Source organism: Lampris incognitus, chromosome 11 (assembly GCF_029633865.1).
Source record: "Lampris incognitus isolate fLamInc1 chromosome 11, fLamInc1.hap2, whole genome shotgun sequence".
In the NCBI taxonomy this organism is placed as follows: domain Eukaryota; kingdom Metazoa; phylum Chordata; class Actinopteri; order Lampriformes; family Lampridae; genus Lampris; species Lampris incognitus.
Window position 1 is genome coordinate 41,910,918 of NC_079221.1, and position 22,647 is coordinate 41,933,564.

Here is a 22,647-nt window from a genome sequence, read left to right on the forward strand (position 1 = left end):
CAATTGGCCCAGTTATTCAGACTACAGCTTCCCAGTCTTACGACTTTTATCCCTTTTTTTTTCGTGACTGTGTTGTAACTGGAAGTATTCCCTGACTGCTCAGTCTTGGATTAAAAAAAAAAATCCAGTAACTCCGCTGATGACAACTCCTATTTCATGAAACAAAAAAAATGTACTTTTATCCATTTCTACAGACAAAGGTGTCTTATAGAAGTACATATTTATGATTCGTGTACATTGATTTTGCATACTGGATCAGGTTAATGTGCTTTTGTCACAACTTGACCATCTAAAACGTGTAGCTTGGTAAATTCTATTGCTCATACATATAACATGCTTTTGAAAAAAGAGTATTTCCTCACATGCAGTTAGATAACGTTAGGCAAAAATGGCAAATTGGATGGAAGCAGATAAAACAGCTCTAACATTTGAGCAGATGAATAAGTTAGTTGGCAGCTCTCCCCCTAACCCTCTGTTGCAAGACTTAAATGTAATTTCAGGGAAACACCAACAGAGTGCTTAGGTGGTATCGATGGTAGTGTGTGAATGGTCACTACACATTACAATAACACTAAGGTGTATTTGTGAACAACATAAGCTGCTGCCAGTATCATAAAATTGCCTGCAATTTACTCTGTTAATGTTAGGGAATATTTGTGTGAAAAGTGACTTATCTGAAAGGTCGATGGAGTAGCTTTTTCCATAAAATGCGACAAGTACCTAGTCAAGAGAAATAAGACAAATTCCAAACAAGAAGATATCCCTTTAAGAACTTCTGCTGTTGCAGATGGGAAGGGAGGTATCTCTTTAAGAAACTGGTGGTGTTGCAGATTGGAAGGTGTCCATTTCCCATTTAAGAAACTGGTGCCATTACAGATGCGGATGCGGCTGAAGGATGACAGAAGGAGCAAGTCCATAGAGGAGCGAGAGGAGGAGTACCAGCGGGCCAGAGACAGGATATTCGCTCAAGATGTGAGAATGTCCCCTTGTTTTACATTTGCGGAAAAATGATTTCTTTTGCAGGTATGTGATTCAGGTGTATGTTTGCATATGTGTCTGCAAAGTAAATAAATGTTCCATGTTGAATATTACAGGGTCCAGATGGCTTTGCTCTTGAAAAAAGGTACACCTCTCCAGCTTGTAAAGATGAAACACTCATTTGAATAATCAATTGCAAGACTATGATTTAATACCTTTTTCTTAGTAGAACCTTTCTTTTACATGTCTACAGGATACAAGAAGATGATGCCTGCAACAGCACTCAACAAAGACGACAAATATTTCGGTAATTTTCTCCATTTCTATAATGATTCCATTCTTGCAGCATTTTTATTTATTATTTTTATCCGTACCTTGTTTGCTGCAGCAACTGATTAATAAAGTTTTATCTTGTTGCAAACCTAACGTGCTGGCTAATGTTTACATAAACTGCAAAACAGTGCTGTAATTTACAACAATTACATAAAAGATATCTAGATGACTCATTTGCCCATCTTGTTGACCAATTAGCCGATCAACATGTATCGGTATATTTTACGGCATTATTATCAGATGATAAATAAATGTGCATGGTCTTATACATCCCCCTCACCAGCATCTATCAACGTGACTTGGCAGAACAATAGATTTTCATGACATTCTCATTGTAGTGCTAAATAATTGTTCAGGTTAAAAAATGGGCGCTCCACCAACAGCCGCCAGAGCAGTTCTGAAAACGAGCCAAAGTACTCTGACCCTCGGCCATGGAGCAGCACAGACTCGGACAGCTCCAACCGCAACCTGAGGCCAGCCATGACCAAGGCCAGCAGCTTCAGCGGCATCTCCGTCCTCATTCGAGGAGACAGCTCAAGCAGCAGCAAGAGCATGGGTCGGCTCTCTAAGACTGGTAGGTAGATATGTAGAACCAGGGCTTGAAATTAACACCAGTTGCAAGCAAAACTATGGTCACATTTGGTCAAGTTTGGCAAAGAAAAAAAATGGGACGAGCCACTTTGGCATGCAGCCGGTCAGTCATCGTCCAAAAATTATTTGATTTAACTTTAGGACACTTTAGAAATTCAGTTTGCTGGTGGAAATCTAAATCCTTTTGCCAGAGTGGCTGGTTGATTAAATGGTGAGTTTCATGCCCTGGAGATAACCATCCATCACCAGTCACTCAGTGTTTGACTCTCAACTCAGCAACCTACACATTCATCCAGTGGTTAGTCAGCAGTGCACCACCTGTCGTGGTGTATGATCTGCCTGAGAGCCAGTATTCAAATTAATTTGGCAAAGACTGTGAACCCAGTCTCATTTCAGTGCACTTATGTTTTATGAGTTGTGCCAAACAAAGATTGAATTGCAAGACAGCACCAGACTTGATGCTCACTGTGCATGGTTGCATGTGCCTGCAAAACTGGGTGTGTGCAGCCAAGAGGAAAACCAAGCTTTGCATTTTTCTTTTAATTTCCTCTAACTAAATTGCCACAGTGGCGCAGTGGTTAGCGCGGTCGCCTCACAGTAAGAAGGCCATGGGTTCGAGCCATGGGGTAGTCCAACCTTGGGGGTCATCCCGGGTTTTCTGTGTGGAGTTTGCATGTTCTCCCCATGTCTGCTTGGGTTTTCTCCAGGTGCTCCAATTTCCTCCCACAATCCAAAGACATGCAGGTCAGGTGAATCGGCCATACTAAATTGTCCCTAGGTGTGTGTGTGTGTGTGTGTGTGTGTGTGTGTGTGTGTGTGTGTGTGTGTGTGTGTGTGTGTGTCGGCCCTGTGATGGACTGGCAGCTTGTCCAGGGTGTCTCCCCGCCTGCTGCCCAGTGACTTCTGGGATAGGCTCCAGCATCCCCGCGACCCTGAGTAAGGATAAGCGGTTTGGACAATGAATGAATGACTAAATTGATTTGATTTTCAGTTGTAAATGACACTGATAAAGCGTTTTTGTTTTGCTACTTGGCTGTAGTAGACTGAGGTCTTCATCCCTGTGGTACCTATGTGGATTACTCAACCACTCCTCTTGCCTCCACTGTCCATTATAGATGGTGCTCTCTCAAAGGGTTGCGGCCCTGGCATGCCCCTACTGTTTTGTTAATTCCTCCCACCCTTCATTGTAAAACACCATCGTCCTCACCACTTTAAACATGTTTAGACTGGATATTAAAGAAACTGAGAGCATCAGTTGTTACATGATTTGTTTGCTGTATAATGACATTGGTAGCTTTCATCAATGTTGTTGTTTTTTTATACAGCCAAGAAAAAAAAATTGCCATAATCCTGTGAATCTACCATTGGAACTTTAATATTTTCTCCTTTTAAAGAAAGTATTCCTATTTTCAGTTATATTGTACTTTTAGATCACCATCAATTAATGAGTTAATTATTTTGGAGTGTTCTTCTCGGCACAGCAATTGTGGCATCTATATAAAAACAATGTGAATAGCTAAAAGAAGACGTTAATCAGGAAATTAATTAACATGTCATGTTGAGCTGGTGATTTCATTATCATCTTGCCAATTAATAGCAGCATCGCTCCCACAGGTAATTAGAATAGATAATTGGTTATATACATTTGACCTCTCTCAAAGTGTTACATGTTGTGACGGTAGTTGGCTGAGTGCTATTATTTGGGGGAAAAACTATGTCAGTGACAGTCATATTTACACATTTTCATTGAAAGATATTAATAACCCACCCATTTCAAACTGTTCACCTCTAAACACTTATAACATTGCCGTGGCCTCTTTAACTCCTCTACTGCATGCTTATGACTATTCCCATCACCTCTCTAAGAGCATGACGTCTTTGCTGTGCCTGGAGGTTAAGGCATTCCTTCTTGTTTCCTCCTCCCTTCCCTTCCTCAGGTTCAGAGTCGTCTAGTAGTGTAGGGTCCTCCACGGGTTCACTCTCTCGCTCCCAGCCTCCCCTTCCCGTTCCGGCTCTAACCCAGACAGGCCATGCTGTGCCTCCCATGGCCTACCCAGTCGTCTGCACTAGTAGTTCTGTGTCTTATGAGGTGGGCAGGAGTGGCCTGGTGCTGCCACCACCCCCACCGCCTCCACCACCGCCAACATCCACGACTAACACTAGCTACTATTTGCTTCCACTGGAAGCCACAGGGATACCGCCAGGGAGTATCCTGGTCAACCCTCACACAGGTTGGTACCCCCAGACCAGGGGACACTTACATAAATCAGCCATGGTCCCATGAGCCATGTTTAGGTATCACTTGTTTGTGTATGTGTGTCCTGTCTTGTCATCTAAACTCTCGCTTTCAAACTAACAACTCACACAGCTAAGCTTTTTCAGCATCTTATACAACTTCATCCATCGTCTTAGTGAAGGCAAACAGTAGTCGGGTAGTTCTCAAGCAACGGCACATCTCAAGAGATCTGTATTAACCATATATGCAGGATGGTAAAATCGTGGGAACCGCAAAGCGTTGTTCCTGCTTAATATATTTGAATTCTCAGATGCAAGTCATGAGTGTTTCTTGGAGGACGATGATTAGAAGTTGCTCTGATTGCCTTTCTAAAAAAGTAAACTGAGTTGACTTTTAAGTATATAATTTTCCCAGAATGATTCCACATTGACATGGGAGTCAACATTTAATGATGCAGCTTACATGCAAATGAGACTCCTCTGTCATCCCTTCTTTCCCACAGCTAGGCTTTGCAGGCACTTTGAAAAACGATAGTTGTCTCCCAAGATCAATACAGCCAACGCTGGATAAAACAAATCTCCCCAAGTGTTGCTGAGACACAGAAAATGAAGCCATACTGTACATGTAATGGAGAATGAATAGTCGAGCCTCTGGTGTCTAATGTATGTTGCTGTACGCTGCTCATCTTAAATATGCATGAGACTGATAAGGCAAGCGTGTATGGCTGGCACTAATATGTTTTCTAGAGTCAGCCAGGGTGTGAAAGTGCTTATTGGCCTTTCCGGAGGAGTTGGCAAATGTGAAGTCTTGTGTAGCACAGAAGCCACAGAATTTAATTTTGGCACCTGCTAGTTGAAAACCAGGGTCACTGGATGGTCACAGGGACTGTAAATATAAATTGAGGATGCTGTTTGCACCCCATCAAAACTGAGCTCAAGTGCAAATATAGATGTTTCTCTGCACCATAACTTACACAGGGTTTATATTGTGCAGATAAGGAAATCTCCAACCTCTACATTTTTGATATTAGATTTGGGGAAGTGCTATCACAAGCAGATGATGCCCGATGCCCAGCCCGTTCCATGTAATATGCACTTTAAGATGTCCATAGAATGCAAATATTGTGAATATTGTTGGAAAGGCAAATATTGGTGAAAGTGATCAGTCAAGAAGTTGGTTTCTCCATGGCTGCAGTAGTTTTTCTAATGCCTTTTCAAACAGATCAGTGTTTAGAGCCAGTCTATTGCACTGTGAACCTCAGAGAAATGCATTCATACATAAATGAATTCTTAAGTTATCAGCACAGGAAATTCACAAGGCACCTGGCATTTTTTTTCATCAGCAATTCAGAAACAGGGAGGGGGAAAAACAAAGAAGAAAAAAAGAGAGCAAATATATTAAAGTCATTATCTAGCTTAAGGGTAGATGTTTGAATTTGTCTATACAATGTGCCTCTGCGGTATGTTGAGTTCTTTCCTAGAAAAGGTAAGCGTTTATTATAAATGTTTGTAAATTGGAGATGGAGGAATTTGCGAGATGGATTCTTAGTTCAGTCTTCATCGTCCCACCTGTTTCATGCACATGCTAGTTAAGGCACAGTACTACAGTAGATGATGTATTGTACCACACTTGTCCAAAACCCTCATTGACATTGATTGCTCATCATTTTAGTTTCAAGCTAAATTTGCAAATAAAAAATGTCGATGGTTTAAACTGATGATCTTTAGGAAGGTGCATGAACTATAGTTCATGACACATTTACAAGTGACATGTTCATTATGAGCTATATTACCCATCATCACATTTCTTTTGTCTTTTGACAATTCACTGGTAACTGTGTGACTCAGACATAATTTTGATCACTTATCTCTCTGCAGGCCAGCCCTTTATGAACCCAGACGGCAGCGCGGTGGTATACACCCCCAGCTTGGCCCCCCAGCAGGGCAGGACCCAGCAGTCCCTGCCCCCACCTCCTCCCCCACCTGGCTCCCATCAGCACCAGCCAACCAACCATGTCCTCTCCCAGGTTTGCCCACACTCCCCAAACGCCACAAATGATATTGAAATGACTCGACAGGCATGCATGTCAACAGATGCGGGGAGAGGGGATTTAACAGACTTAATACCTGCCATTTAACCTCAGTACAGTTGAAACGTTACCTCCTTATCGTGTGGATTTTCTACTTTCTCTTCCTGTTTCCATGACCAAGTCTATCCAGGAGATGCAATGGGGCACAGATGGGTGGTTTTGGTGCTTGACAGTTGCAAGGCTCTCCTTAGTCGCCCACCTTGTCAGGGTAAATGAAACGAGTTCAAGTGTTAACTAAACACTGGCACCCCCGGGTGCATTGGAAAGACCCGAACCATAATTATCAACATTCATAAAAGTCTGTAGAGTTGGCGGTAGCAATCTCTGAAGCCTCATATCACAAGCTGTCTGCAGTGGTTTCCCTTCTCTGAAACCGGAGCCATGAGGATTGAGCTTCATTAGCGAGACTAGCAGGACTGGAAATTGAGTTGACCTCTGTGTGATGGGACACAACCCAGGGGTTAAAGGGAAGGAAAGCACCTTTGCCCAATGGGGAAGGCAGCATGCCTTCCTAATATTTAGAAGGGTCTGTGTCTTTAGGAGTAATGCGAGCGATTTGATGAGTTTTACAGATTAAGGATATTTGCTTTGAACCAGGAGCCCCCTTGAGCCTTACATTTCTGCCTCATAATTGATTTCTACTACCATCTGACCATGACAGACGAATCATATCATGGTCATCTATTGAATAAGCTTTATGTATTAAATAATATCATTATTGTTGAGACCTATTCCTTGACTGCTCTTGCTTTCTTTTGGTCTTCCTTTCCCTGCCTCTCTCTGTCTTTCCCCCTATAAGCCAATAGCTTTTTTTTCTGATCTAGAGAGGCACAACGTCTCAGTTCCTTTCTTCTGTGGTACCTCACCTGTCTGACTAAACCCATTGCCCTCTACCTCTTCTCCTCTTTTTGGTTTTTCTCTTTCCTCCTCTGTGTGTCTATGACTCTCAGCCGGCCCGGCCCCTCCAGCCTTCCACTCAGCCTGTCCAGTACTCAACGGTCTCTTACCCACCGCAGCTCCTCTCCGTCTCCCCTAACCAACAATACACTGTGGTACCTGCCTCTTCTCTTCTTCACCTCCTCCCATCAAGTCTTCCCCTCAGTCTGTCCTGTCTCATCTCTTTGGCTGGCTTTCGTCATTGTGTCCTCTCACTCCCTTACAGTTCAGAAAGGGACACAAGGCAATAATTTTAATCACCATTATTTGTAAGGCTCGTTTCTTAAGCAAATGTAGAGGCTTTGGTTAGCACAGATAGCATTTATCAAAGATGACAGATGACTCATGACAGTCTCATTAATTACAAATCATCGGAGTGATTTGTTTGTAAATAGTGTCATCAACGGAGATAATGGCAAAGGGAGTTTTCTTCTTAAAGCTCAAAGTTAGACTTTTGAGATCTTAATATTTATTTGACATACAAATGGGAATATTAGGGCATAATTTGAACCAGACAGTGATAAAAGACTTATGAATAAGGAATGGTGAAATCTTTTTGGTGAAATGAATGAAACACATTCTATTTTAGGTTTCTGTTCACCGGACCTCTGAATACATAATGTGACATTAGTATCTGTAGTGCCGAATCAGTGTATGATAAGAGGGCCTATCCAGTAAGGGGCTTTTTGGAGACATTCACACGTTTTTAAATGGGAACCTTTTGGAGACAGTCACACATTTTTAAATGGGAACCTTGAGATATTTTGTATATATCTTGAGGCAAAATTGATGTCATCATATTGAGAAGTGTTTCTCCTTAGTCGGATTAAATTAAAATGTCAATTAATGATTAATGAAGTAATTTTAAATCTTAGTTTTGCTACCTTATTCCCCTTCATTGGTTAAAATCTTGTGTGCTACTAACCTCTTTTTTGACCTTCCTTCACCCAATAAATATCCCCTTAATGACTGACTAAAGTTTTAAATTTGTAGAAGACTGCTTTTAATAATTAATCATGTAGCAGATGTTGAATTTGATTTTCTATGAATAGAAATACTGATGGTCCCTCACTGTCCTCCAGCACCCAGAAACAAAAGTAAACCGTGTTTTAAAACAGGTCAAGAATGAATGTTTTACACAGCCTGTTGCATTGCTATAAATTAAGGTGGTACTTCAAGATTGTTTCTGTCTTCCCGTTTGATTCTTTTTTAAATTTCTTTATTTTTCTGATCTGCAGCAAGACAACCTGGGTGCCCAGTTCAGCCACATGAGCCTGGGCCGACAGGCCTCAGGTGAGAACCGGGACGCTCATACTGCCATGTACCCCTCTCCCGTGGTGCTCCAGGCCCCCCCACAGCAAGCTGGCTACATGGTCCCGCCCCCAAGCCAGCCTGTACCTGCCCCAGCCTATTCCACCCCGGCCCCCCCGCCCGTCAACCAGCCGGTCATGCAACAACAGGGGTACATTCAACAACCCATGCAGCAGGTACGAACAAGGCATCTCTCACTTCCTTACTTTAAAACCCTGACTTTTTTTTTTAACCCTTGGTGTCATCATTTCTTTGAAAACATTTATTATTTTCCTTTTTGTGCTGACTTCAGAATCATTATTTAGACTGCATTGCTCTTCTCACTTGCTCAAGTAACAAGATAGCAGCCAGATAACTTTGCATCTCTCTTACACAAGCATTTTTTTCATTACTCAAAGAGAGCGACTATTAGGTGAGATCCTCTGCTGGTGCAGCTGAATTTATTTCTGCCTATCTGGACCCATGTTTCTTTCCCTTTCTCCTAATCTGCAGATGCAGGCCTGTTACTGTGCGCCAGGCCAATACTCCCTCTCCAACCAGCAGTACCGACCTGTGGGCACGGTACAATACAGCGCCCCGCAAAGCCAGCCAATGCCCCCTCCCACACAGCAGACAGGTAACCGTCCATTTCCCTGTGGATTTTCCTACTTATCTTTGGCCTCACAGCTAGGTATCCCTGTATCTTTCTCTGTCCATGCCAAGCAGGGTTTCTAACGCCGTTGACTACACACGACCGGGTAGTGGGCTCATTGCTTCCTATTTCGCATTTGGCCCCCACTCCTCGATTTTTACACTCTGCTTTTTTTCTGTCGCTCTCAGCACTTTGTTTTCACCGGTTATCTGTTCTTAGGGCAGGTCCACAATAGGCACGTCTTAAGTGAACTGCAGTGGGGAAATTAGGCAGTGCCCCTGGGGCAGAAGAGCAGCGCGAGGAGCTAATTACAGTGTAGGGAGCTTTTCTGTCTGACTTGGCCATTGTGTTGCCCTTCTAGCTCACACAATACCTATCCCAAATCAAATACGCCATTAGCGTTGTTTCCTCCCCCTGCCATGCTTAACTGCAGTTTTGTGCCCCGGCCTGTCGCTGTTGAGGGAGAGGAATGCGCCATGCCACCAAAATCCGACAGACTCTTAAGGGGGTTTTGGCGTTTCTCGTTATTCGGCCACAATTGTATGCGCATCCATCATCATGGTTGTCAGTTGCGGAAAGGTTGCAGAGATATGTGGCAAATAAATTACAGTGTATTATTGAAGCTTTGTGTTTTAATATGCCGATGAGTTGTCCCCGGTTCAGGGCTTGCTGGTGTTGATCAAGAGAGTCTGGAGACGGGGCCGGGGCGCTGTCTGAGAGGCTTATGATTCTCACAGTGAACCGGTCTCTTTTCCTGCCCCTCACTCCTCCTCTCCTCATTTGTACCTACTGGAGAAAGCCAAGGCACCTGTTATTTCACTCTCCTTCAGAACTTCCTGCGAGATAATGAGATTTGCTAGTGTAAAAGTATTTTGCACTCGCTTTGATTTCAAGCTGTTATCTTAATGTTCCACTTTCGTACTTAAAGCAATATAGATTATTATCTATTCTGTTTAGTTACTTGTTAAAACTGACGTCGTTTTTAAGCTGCCACTCTGTAAGCATTTAAATGTTGATTTAAATGTAAAAATATTCTACATTTGTATGCATTTAAATTGTGGCTGTGTGGATTGTTGGTTATGTCGTGGACATGGCAGCAAAGATAACTAAATCTTAGCTGCCATGTTGAAATGGATGGCATGAATTGAAGGACGCTTAGTGTATGCAGAAAAAACCTTGACTACTTCCTTTTCCTCATAACCAATATTTTGCTTTTTTTTAAAATTACACTAAAAAAGGCAGTATCTGCTCTAACAGAGTGGGACAGAAGTGCCTGTTTAATCTTATCTCTAATTGGTGCTAGAGGCACAGGCTGCAAACAACAACTTGCGCCGTTTTTGAGGTTGGGGTGGGCAGCAGGGATCGGGGCCTCTTGAAAGAAACAATGTTCCTCCTTTCATTCAGTGAGCCTAAGAGAGAATGTTTAATTTTGTATTCGCTCCATGTCTGGTTTTGTAAGTGGAGGTGAGAAAATGGCACTAAAAATAGCCAGCCGCCTGCCCGCCGGAGGCCATCCATTCCTTTTGTCCCACTTCTCGTCTCATCTCAGCCAAATTGATTGCTGTCGCTCTGGCCAAAAGCCAGGAGAAATTGAAAATTGCCCAACCCTCCCCCATTTTCTCGTGCTTCCTGGTGTTTTTGGTTTGCGGGCACTTGCGTTGGAGAGGTCTTTTTTTTTTCAGTGGGAACCAGTAACCTTGACACTGCTTTACACAGAGAAAGAAAACTGAAGATCTTTTCTAACGTTATTTTCATGAAGTGTTAATTTCCCCACCAGCATCTTGCCATTAATGAAAATGTTGTAGTGAATCTCGCTGAGGGTGGAAAGGTTATTTATTCATCCAGCTGTTTTTAAGTTGATTGAATCATTAATTGTGCCAAATGAAATAAAGCAAGGTGAGTTTCATCAAGTGGCACTACTCTGCCACTGCCCAAGTCTTCAGTCTTCGGGAATCACAAGCCATTTATGCCTACTGCCTTACGGGATAAATGCTCCTCTTTCCTTCCTACCTCTCCAGGTTACCAAACTGTGATGCCAAATCAACCGCAAAGCTATCAGAGTATGATAGGAGTTCAACAGCCACAAAGTCAGAGCCTGGTCAGTGGCCAACATAGCAATATCGGAAATCAGATGCAAGGCATGATGGTCCAATATCCCTCCATGCCTTCTTATCAGGTGTGTCTTTAAACATCTAATTATAAATTACTAGTCTTACTCCAAATGAACCAACCTCAACCAGACTAGAGTAACCAACTTAAATAAAATCCAGTTAAGAATTCAACAATTTTGGAATTTTGAATGCCTATTAAAGGTGTATCCTAAGACTCGTGATTATTTTGCCATTCTTTACAGTAGATGGCGCTTTTCAAATGCAGTTCTTGTATAATACAAAATGTACAAAGTCACTGTACTGAAAATGCTTTTAATAAATGTCGATAGGCTGTTAACGTAAAGCTCTTGGGGGTGGGTATGTCTTGCCAGGTATCCATGCCCCAAGTGTCGCAGGGTGTACCACAGCAGACATATCAGCAGCCAATCCTCATCCCCAACCAGTCAAACCAAGGGCCCATGCCTGGCTCTGGTGTCCAAGTCTACTACAGTGTTATTACACCCAACCAACAAAACTCAATGAGGTATAGTAACAGAGAGTGTTTAAATGTAATTAATTCACATGAACATAATCAAGTTAGCATTTTTAGTTTATGTGTGTGCGTGCGTGTGCATGAAAATCTCCCTCACCCTGTTTTGGGTGGTGTGTGTCTTCCACAAGCTCGGGTCCTCTACCAAAGGCCTGAGAGTTTGAGGGTTCTGTGCAGTATCTCAGCTGTCCCTAGATCGCACTCTTCTGGACAGACCTCAGATGTTATTCCTGGAATCTGCTGGAGCCACTCTCCCAGTTTGGGGATCCCAGCCCCTATTGCTCATAATACCCTGGGACTACTGTAGATTTCACCTTCCACATCCGATCTAGTTCTTCCTTCAGCCCTTGATATTTCTCTAGCTTCTCATGCTCTTTCTTCCTGATGTTGCCATCACTCGGGGTTGCTACATTGATCACAACTGCTTTCTTCTGTTCCTTGTCAACCACCACAATGTCTGGTTGGTTAGCCAACACCTGCTTTTCAGTCTGGAATTTGAAGTCCCACAGGATTAGGGGTCAACTGATTATCGGCCTGGCCCATTATCGGATCCGATATCCCGCATTTTTACAATTATCGGAATCTTCTTTTTTTTTATCCAATTGCCAATAAAATAAATAAATGTAAAAACATGCTACTTTGGTTCTAATGCAGCCGTCTCCATCTGTAGTGATGGAGGTGGTCTCAGTCTATTGTCTTGAGCAATGTCCCGCCCACAGCACTATCTTATTGGTTACACGTCACAAGTAATAGCCTGTCTACACGCATTTGCAGACTTGAGCAGCTCTGGTGAGTGAGCGGAGCTGTATTTTGAATGTAAGGCAGCAGATATTGCCGATGTTGCAATAAATATTATAATCCTCCACGCTGAAGGTGCAAATACACCAAAATCATATGATTTATTTTGATGATGGCCAACATGCCCAGTTTCCCAGTTACACCATTGAAAATGCCTGAATGATTCACTTTGTTGCAGTGATATGCAGTTAACTATAACGAAATAAGATTTATGTAGTGCCAGCTATATCTTTCAGTAGCGTTATAGCTATATCGTTCAGTAACGTTGGTGCCAGTGCCACTGGAACTTATTTTGGCTACTATTTTGCGAACGTAACATTACTCGCCCACATGAGTTGGTGTTTTTACATGTTACTAGTGCAGTACCCGTTCATCCAAACTTTACGCTTGATGCTCCAAAAAATGTGAGTGTAACACCCCCTCCGACCGCAATGACAGGGTGGCGCTGTTCATGTTCCCTCTCATTGACTCCATAGGAAGTGAAGAAGCAGAATTTCGCTGAAAACTTCACTGTTTACAGCTTTCTCGAACCGCTTATCCCTACAATTTCACATTTGACACTGCACTTCCTTGGGTCCTCAACAGTACGCCCACCTGCCAAGTGTGAAGTCCATCGGACGAATGGTTGTCGAGAAAATCCTGTCTTTTTATAATACAGGATCGTCCTGTATTGGAAAATAAAATGCTGTGTCCCATATTGAATCAATAAGGGATGCGATTTGTCCCGTATTTTCGTACATGTTGTTTCATATATATTTACTAGGTCTTCAAAGTGCTGAGAATAACATTACATCAAGTAAAACCAAACCAGTTATACAAGCGGAGTGGATAAGTTTGATATCAGTGGTGAGCTTCTGACTGTCAAGCTCTGCGTGCCGCGTGAGATTGCACGTCAGCATGATGCCGTCATCGTTGCCATTAGGCCTAACTCAGTGGTTGCCTTGTACAGTTAAAAATAGCACCCTCTGTCACTTGCAGTTTCTCATGGTTTCCATTTGTTTTGGGTGAACATAATGTTATGTTTGTGATGTTTCAGTCTTGGTTGTGTCAAACCAAAGTATAGTACAAATATTTTTGTTGCACTTGTAATTCTAAGTACTTTTATTATTTTGTCTTACAATAAAGCACTTCAAACCATTTGTATCGGCGTATTGGATTTCCAAAAACAACATCATCATCAGGAGGGAGAATGTGGGACTTGGGGGAGGGGGGGCGCATCCCGTATTTCTCTGCATAGAAGGTGGCAACCCTCAGACAGACATACAGACAGATGCCTTCCATTTTAGTTAGATGGTTGCCTCTGGCAAGCGCTACAGAGCAATGGGCACCAAAACCACCAGACATAGGAACAGTTTTTTTCCCACAGGCCATCTGACTCATGAACACTTAACAGTATGGTGGAGGAGTAGACACTTATTATGTAGATGTGACACTTTGTAAATAACCCTCTCTGGTTAAGATGTCTCATCTACATATCTATGATGTACACTACCTCTTTAAACTAGATGTGCAATACTAATGTACAATTGTAAATACACACAACTGCTGTATACTGGTTACTAATTGTTGCTGCTACTGTTGTGGTTGTAACATTGGTTTATATATTATAGTATGTCGTTTTGAGGTGGATGGTAGGTGAATATATAGTGTATACTTCTGGTACATTAAATGATATAGTGTATTATAGCGGGAGTATATAGCATTGTATATGGGCATGATGGGTTGTGGTATGGTATAGTATATAAGCAGTATAGTGTAATATGTAGGCACAGGTTGTTGATTACTTCTACCGTAACAAAACTGTGTGTGTGTGTGTGTGTGTGTGTGTGTATGTTGCCCATCAGACTGCATATATTTTTCATATGTATGTGTTGCCCATTATACTACATACATTTTTCAAGTCATTACTGTAAACTTACTTCGTTTGTTGTTTAACTGGCTTGATGGCTGTTCTTAGCGCTACTGCTGCTTCCATGTGCAGCTGCACTCAAGAATGAAGGGGTCACTTTGAAAGCCCACACCCCACCCATCTCCTGTAGGGGCCTCTTTTTTAGTAGGCCAAGCTCAAGATGATTTATAAGGCCAGATACCCAGTGAGTCTTAATATAACAGTGCCGGTCCCTTGTGGGGAGCAGCTCTCTATACACCATCCTTCATTTTGGCTGCTGTGCAGATGCACTCTATTCCTCAGGGTGCTTGCCTGGCTCTAGCAGCTGCCTCTGTGCCTTGGGCTGACACATCACCCTTCGCTTTGCTTATATCCTTATTAAATCAGGATGGAGGAGCCTTGAAAGCAGAAAACTGAAAGAGGCACGACTTCAATTTGGTTACCAAGCCCTGATGAAAAATGCTTATTGCTGTTGATTTGTTTTGATTCAGTTGAAAATGAGGTCCATGGCGATTTCCAGCCCCCAGCGTCAGCCCCACTGGTGTGTGATGAGGATATTTATCGTTCTTCTAATGTAATACAGGCTATTGATTCCCTGCGTACACTGTGTTCTACTTCGCTAATTTATTCTGTTTTTAGGCAGATGAGCGGGATTCTGATTACACTAAGTGAGGCAGTTCCAGGGATGAGCTGCACAGAGTGCTTTAGGAGGGGTGCTTGTGTATTTTTCTAAAAATGATCTCCTTTTGTGTAGCTCCTCAGTGGGGTTCCTGCCCCCTCCAGGTTCGGAGCAGATGCAGTTCCCGCGGCCGTCCTCTCCCTGCAGTTCCCAGCAGATCTCTGCACAGCAGTGCTCAGGTACACAGCCACAGCCCATTAATACAAGGTTTCAACCAGCAAGTCAAAAACATTGGTGATCAATAAACTAGCAAAGCAAAGAAAAACCCACCCGGTCTTTGGATCGTTGGACTTCTTAATAGTAGAAATGATACACGGCACAAAACATGAAGCAAGTTCGGTGTTGCAGTGTGTTCTCAGTGTTTTCCACTTAAATCTTAGCCGATGAGAAAAGAAAACAAGACTAATAAATCCCAGATGAGCTCACCTTTTCACCTTTGCCTGAATGTAATCCATGGTTTGTATCCTACCGTTTCCTGTCCTACATTTCATCATTTAACTGCTAGCACTGTACAATTATGCCCACTCATTGCCCCGGCCTCTTCCCTCGGCTTCCCTCACAAGGGGATGATCCCCTCCTCAACCCTAGAATTTAGATCGCAATATACAAAGAAAGGGGTGTCATCAGGAGAAATTACTTCCCACTGAATTCTTTATCAAATCAGAATGGATTGAATCAATTCAAAAGGGAGAGCGAAGGGGGGGGGCGTCTCATTTCCCAGGCCATGCCCATAATAACCAGCTTCAAGCAACAATAGCGAGTTAGTCATGTCTGAACCTCAACCAGCCCAGCACCATCCCCCACTCCATTCAGCTCTGCGTGTGCTGAGGGCCTTCAAGGTGCTAATTGAAATTACACTCTCTAGCCTTAACGATCTAATTATTGAACAGATATGGGACGGTAATTAAAAAGTAATTTCTATGCTGCTTTGTTCTCAGTTCTGGCCATCTCGGAGAAAAAGAGCCTTCGTTGCTTCTCTGATTCCAAATTTTCCATTTTATGTCGCCTTGGTTAATTTGAATTTTCCTATGGTGATGAGCCCCTGTGGTCGTTCCCAACCCCTTCATCTCCCCTTCATCTCTTTCTTTTTCTCCTTGGGTAACCTAATACACTGGGGAAGGAAAATGCACTGTCAAATGCTGAAATGTGATTGCTAATTTCTAAAGCAAGTAGCTGGAATGTTTCTTACTGTGTGCAGGGATTACCGGTAGAGAGGGGGGAAAAAAATGACCAGATTTTGTCTTTTCAATTCAGCACCAGTTCACATAAAATTTAAACAAAGCAGAGCTGATGACAGTACTTTGGATTTCCCATACATCAAGATAATGACTGAAATACCACAGGTGCCATTTGTTTGTGCCGTATCTTACATTCCAATTCCTCGTTGCCACAGTTTTATTTGCGTGCCTTCTTTTTACTCCTTTTATATCAGTAAGCCGTATTCAAAAGGTGGCTTTGAGTCTCTTAGTCGAGAACAGAGCCAGGATGAGCGCTTTAAGACACTGTTTACTTAATCCATGGTTTAAAAGAAAGTAATTACAGTTTAGCTAAGTGCGTTCAAAGCTCTCCTGTAATAAGGCCAAGCAAAGATCCATAAAATTCTCCAACATTCACTGTTGGGAAAACAAATTTAATTGGATGCTTGGCAGTGCAAAGTTTTCTGATGAGATTATTCGGTATTAATGCCTTAGCTGTCCTTGAAATACATACAGGCTTGACGTCCCAGATAGATGTGATTACCGTGTACCTCAACAAACGCTTTGTTTAAACATGGCAATTAAATAAGCAGCGACACATCACTTAGCCGCTGACCAAATGTGGTAAAAGAGGGCCTGATGTCCACATAGTAAATTATGAAGTCTGATGTCTGAACTTCCACCAGGCGGTGGTATGGTGATGATGCAGCTGACACTGCCCCCTGGTCAGCAGCCGCGGCCACACTCCCCTCCACAGTGGAAACACAACAAGTATTACAGCCTGGATCACCAGAGAGCACCCAAGTCCACAGAGCTGTCCTCCCTAGACACCTCACAGGTACAGAGACCTACAGAGTCGAGTTAGGGTTGCACCAAAAGATGGTGTCACTGTCAAAGAGCTGCCGCAGTCTGAAAAATGGAGATCAAAACCAAATTGAATTCTCAGCCCCGCACTCATAAAAATGCATTGTGTTTCCTTGAATGGAGAATTATGTATTCATGCTATTTATATCAAGCATTTTTCTTTACATAGTGTACCACTTGGATTTGGTGTTGGTGATGGAAATAATTAATTTTCCAAACATTTCAGTGCTAGAACACAATATGAAAGTGTGGATGTTTAAATCGATTGTTAATTGAAGGACACCCAGTATACACAAGTCCACCCCCATCTTAAATTCCTCTAATACTGAGACTGGTTTGAACTAACAAGAGTATTTCAGTTGTTATTTAGGTTTATATAGGTATGCAGTAAAACAGATTTTGATTTATTTTTTGATTTATTAAATAGCAACTGCTTTTCATTTTTTTGAAATCTGAATATATCTAAACCCTTATTAGCTTTAATTTATATTGCATGTGGTTGATGTGGGGTGTCTTGCTGCGGTGTGTTGCCAAAGTTCCTCACACAGCTTGCTCTGTCTCTTCACAGAGCAGTCCCCAGCTTGGCAGCCCCTCCACCTCTCCAGCCCAATCACCCACACCCACTCACCTGACCAATGTGAAGAACATCCGTCCAGGCCTTGCCTCTGCACCCATCATGCAACAGTTCTCCCGACCCTTTGTGCCAGGGCAGGGTGAGGCATAAGCAACTCTTTCGCAATCCTTCCATATAATATCCATACTGAGAAAGGACAGGGAAACAGAGTGTGTGTGTGTGTGTGTACTTCACTAGGTGATGCACGGTACCCCCTGCTCGGACAGCCCCTGCAGTATAACCCTCAGATCCGTCCCCCTCTTCTCCACGCACCCCCCATGGTCCCCAGTCACCAGGTGAGCATACAGGCAGGCGTACCAGCAAGCCTCTCAGCGAGACAATGTCTCTGTTCCTGCTGCAGCTTGATAAACACAAAGGATATTATTAAACCAACTGTTAAATCGCCAGTAGTGTCTGCCTCATGTTACACCAATACTGTACTACTCGGTACTCAGGACCCGACTCTAAATGACTCTTGCTTAGCTGTGTCAGTAAAATTGGATTTTGACCCCGTCTCCCCTCTTCCCTCAGGTGTCCATGGGCATGAGGCATGGTGGTGGCCGAGGGAAGAAACAGCCAAGGAAATCTTTGTCAACAGATCTCAGTGTAGGTCAAACAGGTAAACTTAGGAACAAACAGTTAGCCAAATGACAGGCAAATGAGGGAGAAATTAAAAGAACATTTGGAGAGCTGTTTCGGTAAATGTTCATCTTTTACAGCGGTCGGGGTGCGTTTTATTTAATGTCAGCATGACATTTGCAGTTCCAGGTGCTGTGATGCACTAAGCACAGACCTGACACTTCTTATCTGTGCAATTTAGAGATTTAGTGCTGTAAACTACAGACCAGAAATCATCACCCCTATATCGCAGTGATTAGTCAAACTGTTACGTTAGTTTTCATCCTGTAAAGGTATGCTGGCAGCAGTGGCAAAATTTAGCTCCCTTACATTCAAACGTCTTAACTGGGTAATGAATTTTGGTATTTAGATTACATTACCAGTCTGTGCTAAACTTTATCCTGATAATTTCAAGTCTGTGTCTATAGTGTAGATTTGATTCATGCGTTTCTCTGACTCCTGGCATGATGTGATGTGAAGTGGAGAATGACACGGTCTTGTGTCTCTCTGTGGCAGTGAGCGGGCAGGTTGTGGCGGTGAATGACCTGCCAGATAGGACAAGCTGGAGTCGGCGACAGGGTGATGCTATGCTGGGCGAGCTTTCTAAGGCGGGGGCCAACATCATCCGGCTCCCCGGACACCACCACAACTACCACCACCACCGCCGCCAGGAAAGTCAGCTAGGGGCCAATGGTGACCATCACCACCACCACCACCATGCCAAACCCACTTTCCGGGCCCCTATTGACCCTGGTTTCTCTTACGCCCTCCTGGCCACTGTCCCCTCCAGAAACCCCACTGCCCAAGGCGCCCCCCGCCAATATAATGGCTCCCGTGCCACCTTCAGACTCGCAACGAGCAAGGATCCCGGCAAACCCCCTAGTCTGGAGAGGGCCAGCTCCCAATAGGGAGCACTGTTGTTGCAATAGATACAACAGCAAAGGACCTACGACTTATCAACAACAGTGCCCCCCCCCCCTTTCATCCTCCTCCCACCACCAGCACCCCAGTCCCCGACACTATCAATCCCCCCATCCCCGCCCCCTACCACCCTGTATTCTGTTGGTTTGATGTAGATGGGTTGTTTTTACATTTGATTTGTAGAGACTCCAGGGGAATGTGTTGTCTTGTAAATTCTTGCAAATTTGAGGGAAACAAAAAAAAAGTTACAATACAATATAACCCCCATAAATTGAACAAGAAAAGATGGTCCTAAGTTGCCACATGTCTGCTCTTAACGAGGAAAAGGGCAGAACATATCACAATGGGCAGCCAGTTTATTATTTTTTTCCTGTTTTGGTTAATTTTTTAAGTTGTGATATCCCCCCCCCCTTCCACGGGCTCAGCGCTCTTGCTGTGCTTTGTTGAGCACCTGCCCCATATCGGAGCATCCGCCTTGTTGGCCGAACTCCACCAAAGCCCCTCCACTGACCCCTCCCCCACCCTGGGGGCATCTTAGATATGGCCCACCATCCCACCAGCCACTTCCCCATTTGTGGTCAGAACATCATGGAGCTCCCCATCACTACACAATGGGTCTCTTGTCGTGCCTTTCTCTCCAGAGTCTACTGCTTTATTCTTCAACAAACACACAATGAAGACACCCCCAGTGTCTGTTGTATGGAAAAGACCCGTTTATTGTAAATAATTTATATAGTAGCTAAAGAATTCAATCGGTTCTTTTCACAGTGAACAGTACGTGTTGGTCACAGGCACAGATGAAAATGGAAAAAAAAGGCTTTTTTTTTGTTTGTTTGTTTGATGACCCTGGTTTTTAACTTAATTTAAAAAAGTTGAGTGAAAAAAGACACTCCTCCACCGACAATATGTTTTAGCAATTCTCAGCTCTTAATCTCTTTCTCTCTCTCTCGCCACACTGTCCACCTCTTTTTTTCTGGTGCAAGGCCAACAGTTTCAAGTCTGTCATAAGAGTCTCCTTGAATTAAACCTACTGGGTCACTGGAAAAATGTTTGCACATTTATACAACTGAATATATATTATATCTATATTTTTCCTTTTCTTTCTCTCAAAGAAAACGTGTGGATTCTGAAAGGCTGTTCAATGCTGGTGCAAGTCATTTTTATTTCAGTTTGAAAACCAATAAATGTTTACACCAAATGATGATGTGTTCTCTCAGACCAGGAAGTCCTTTTTGAGACCAGAAGTCTCCCAATTTATCCGTTAAGTCACAGGTGCCATTTTTTCTTTTTTTGGTCAGGCTGGGTGATAAAAATGTATTCTTCTCATCACCGCAAAACTATCCGGGATATTTTCACCAAAGCATCGATTGGTTTACCGTGTGAAAATGCTGTGCCCCTATGCAAGCCCTATCTAATTTAGTCATCGATGCTATTAATCTCAATTCACGGTTTATAGGGCCATTTGTCTGCTACATTAACCTCCCACCAACCTCATCTCTTGAAATACCTCGCAGTTTCTCCCCTGTAATATTTTCTCTCTAATAACGTCAAGGCAATTTACTGCAAGGAAAATCTAACCACCTTGCCCCGGTGTCTCATATGCAGCCTAGGGGAGTCGGCAAGTGTCAGAAACGGCTGAAAATGGATGACATTATCTCCCACCCCACTCCCACCACCCCACCATCTTATCTGGGAAGAGCCCATCCTGTGTCCAGCCACAGCATTAAGCCTCTGCCCTGACAGAGATTATTAACACGTAATTAAGTCAACATCTGGAGGGCCGAGCCACCGCACTTCAGCTCGGTGTAATTGAGCTCCCCGTAAATGAGGGAATTTTCTTCTCAGCAATAAATTACCCTTGGGTGGTTGTTTTGGCGACGGTTATCATTTGCGGTGCCGTTATTTTCCTCTTCACACCGTACCCTAAAGGTCCCGCCGTTACCCGGGAGAGAATATTAAGCCCGTTTGTGCATTGTCAGGTTATTTTAAGCAAAGCAGACATTTTAATATAAAATGTTGCCCAGGAATTAATGGGGATGGGGGGGGGGGCAGAGAGGATTGATGGTAAGTACAGAACAAACAATATGAGGGAAGGCTTTGCCTCTGCACCCGTTATTATAGAGGAAAGATGGGCCCCAAAGCACTGACACAATAAGTCAGACGCTGCCATCTGACAATAGAAGATAAATTACATGGTGGCAGAGGCACGGCCATGAGGGCTCCTTTTTCTCTTGTCCACAAATCAACACACTGATCTCACTGGGAAGCATGTGGCGGGGGGCTGCCCTAGTGGTAGGTTAAAACAATACATTGGACTAGTTGGTGGTGGGGGACATAACCTCTTTCTTGTCCTCATTCAACTCTCCTACCCACATGCACACACGGGGGGGGGGGGGCACAACAGAAAAGTAGGACCCAGAGTAAGTCGGACACAGTTGGATTTTAATGGCTGTGCCAATTAAGCTGAATTCCCGCTATTCTGCACAGGTAGGTGGGAGCAGCAGCAGCTCTTATCGGTTGAAACAGAACTGGAGGTCCGGCTGGACATATAGATTTCCCGGCTCAAGGCCGTGCAATACACAGCCAGTCTGTTCAGAGCCCACTTCACCTCCCCACCCCTACGTTTCATCACCAGTGAAAGAGCCGGTCTGGAACTGGGCCCCTATACAGCATGGCCCACAATGAAGCGAGGTCTTTAAACCAAACTTTGTCTGCCCTCCCCTACACAGGATCAGAATATATTCCCTTTTTTGGGGGGGGGGGGTTAGCCCCCCTTTTCTCCCCAATTGTATCCGGCCAATTACCCCACTCTTCCAAGCCATCCCGGTCGCTGCTCCACCCCCCCACCCCTGTTCTGCCGATCCAGGGAGGGCTGCAGACTACCACATGCTTCCTCCCACACGTGGAGTCGCCAGCCGCTTCTTTTCACCTGACAGTGAGGAGTTTCGCCAGAGGGAGGTAGCGCGTGGGAGGATCACGCTGTTCCCCCCCAGTTACCCCCCAGTTCCCCCCTACCCCCTGAACAGGCGCCCCGACCGACCGACCAGAGGAGGCGCTAGTGCAGCGATCAGGACACATGCCCGTATCCGGCTTCCCACCCGCAGACACGGCCAATTGCGTCTGTAGGTGCGCCCGACCAAGCCGGAGGTAACACGGGGATTCGAACCGACGATCCCCCTGCTGGTAGACAGCGGAATAGACCGCTGCGCCACCCGGACGCCCGCAATTATTGTTTTCGAACGTTTAAATTGTGATTTTTAAAAGTTCAAAATGTGTCTTCAATGAACAATCTCTGAGAAGCAAACCCCGTTGTTTTAAAAGTGTC

At 43.8% G+C, this 22,647-nt stretch overlaps 1 protein-coding gene across 4 annotated transcripts in view; it reads left to right on the plus strand.

Moving 5' to 3' along the window:
• Window positions 1-20,514, plus strand: part of LOC130120444 (R3H domain-containing protein 1-like) — a 59,200-nt gene extending 38,686 nt beyond the window's left edge. For 2 of the 4 annotated variants that reach the window (XM_056288980.1, XM_056288981.1), the window contains exons 9-23: window positions 877-972; window positions 1,095-1,123; window positions 1,232-1,285; window positions 1,668-1,885; window positions 6,016-6,164; window positions 8,402-8,650; window positions 8,967-9,090; window positions 11,124-11,281; window positions 11,588-11,739; window positions 15,186-15,289; window positions 16,993-17,144; window positions 17,739-17,883; window positions 17,982-18,079; window positions 18,315-18,402; window positions 18,918-20,514. In XM_056288980.1, the coding sequence (XP_056144955.1) occupies window positions 877-972; window positions 1,095-1,123; window positions 1,232-1,285; window positions 1,668-1,885; window positions 6,016-6,164; window positions 8,402-8,650; window positions 8,967-9,090; window positions 11,124-11,281; window positions 11,588-11,739; window positions 15,186-15,289; window positions 16,993-17,144; window positions 17,739-17,883; window positions 17,982-18,079; window positions 18,315-18,402; window positions 18,918-19,309 (2,208 nt within the window). In that variant the 3' untranslated portion in view covers window positions 19,310-20,514. The remainder of the gene's footprint in view (window positions 1-876; window positions 973-1,094; window positions 1,124-1,231; window positions 1,286-1,667; window positions 1,886-6,015; window positions 6,165-8,401; window positions 8,651-8,966; window positions 9,091-11,123; window positions 11,282-11,587; window positions 11,740-15,185; window positions 15,290-16,992; window positions 17,145-17,738; window positions 17,884-17,981; window positions 18,080-18,314; window positions 18,403-18,917) is intronic. The other 2 variants (XM_056288982.1, XM_056288983.1) reach the window with 2 other exon arrangements.
• Window positions 20,515-22,647: the final 2,133 nt, after the last annotated feature.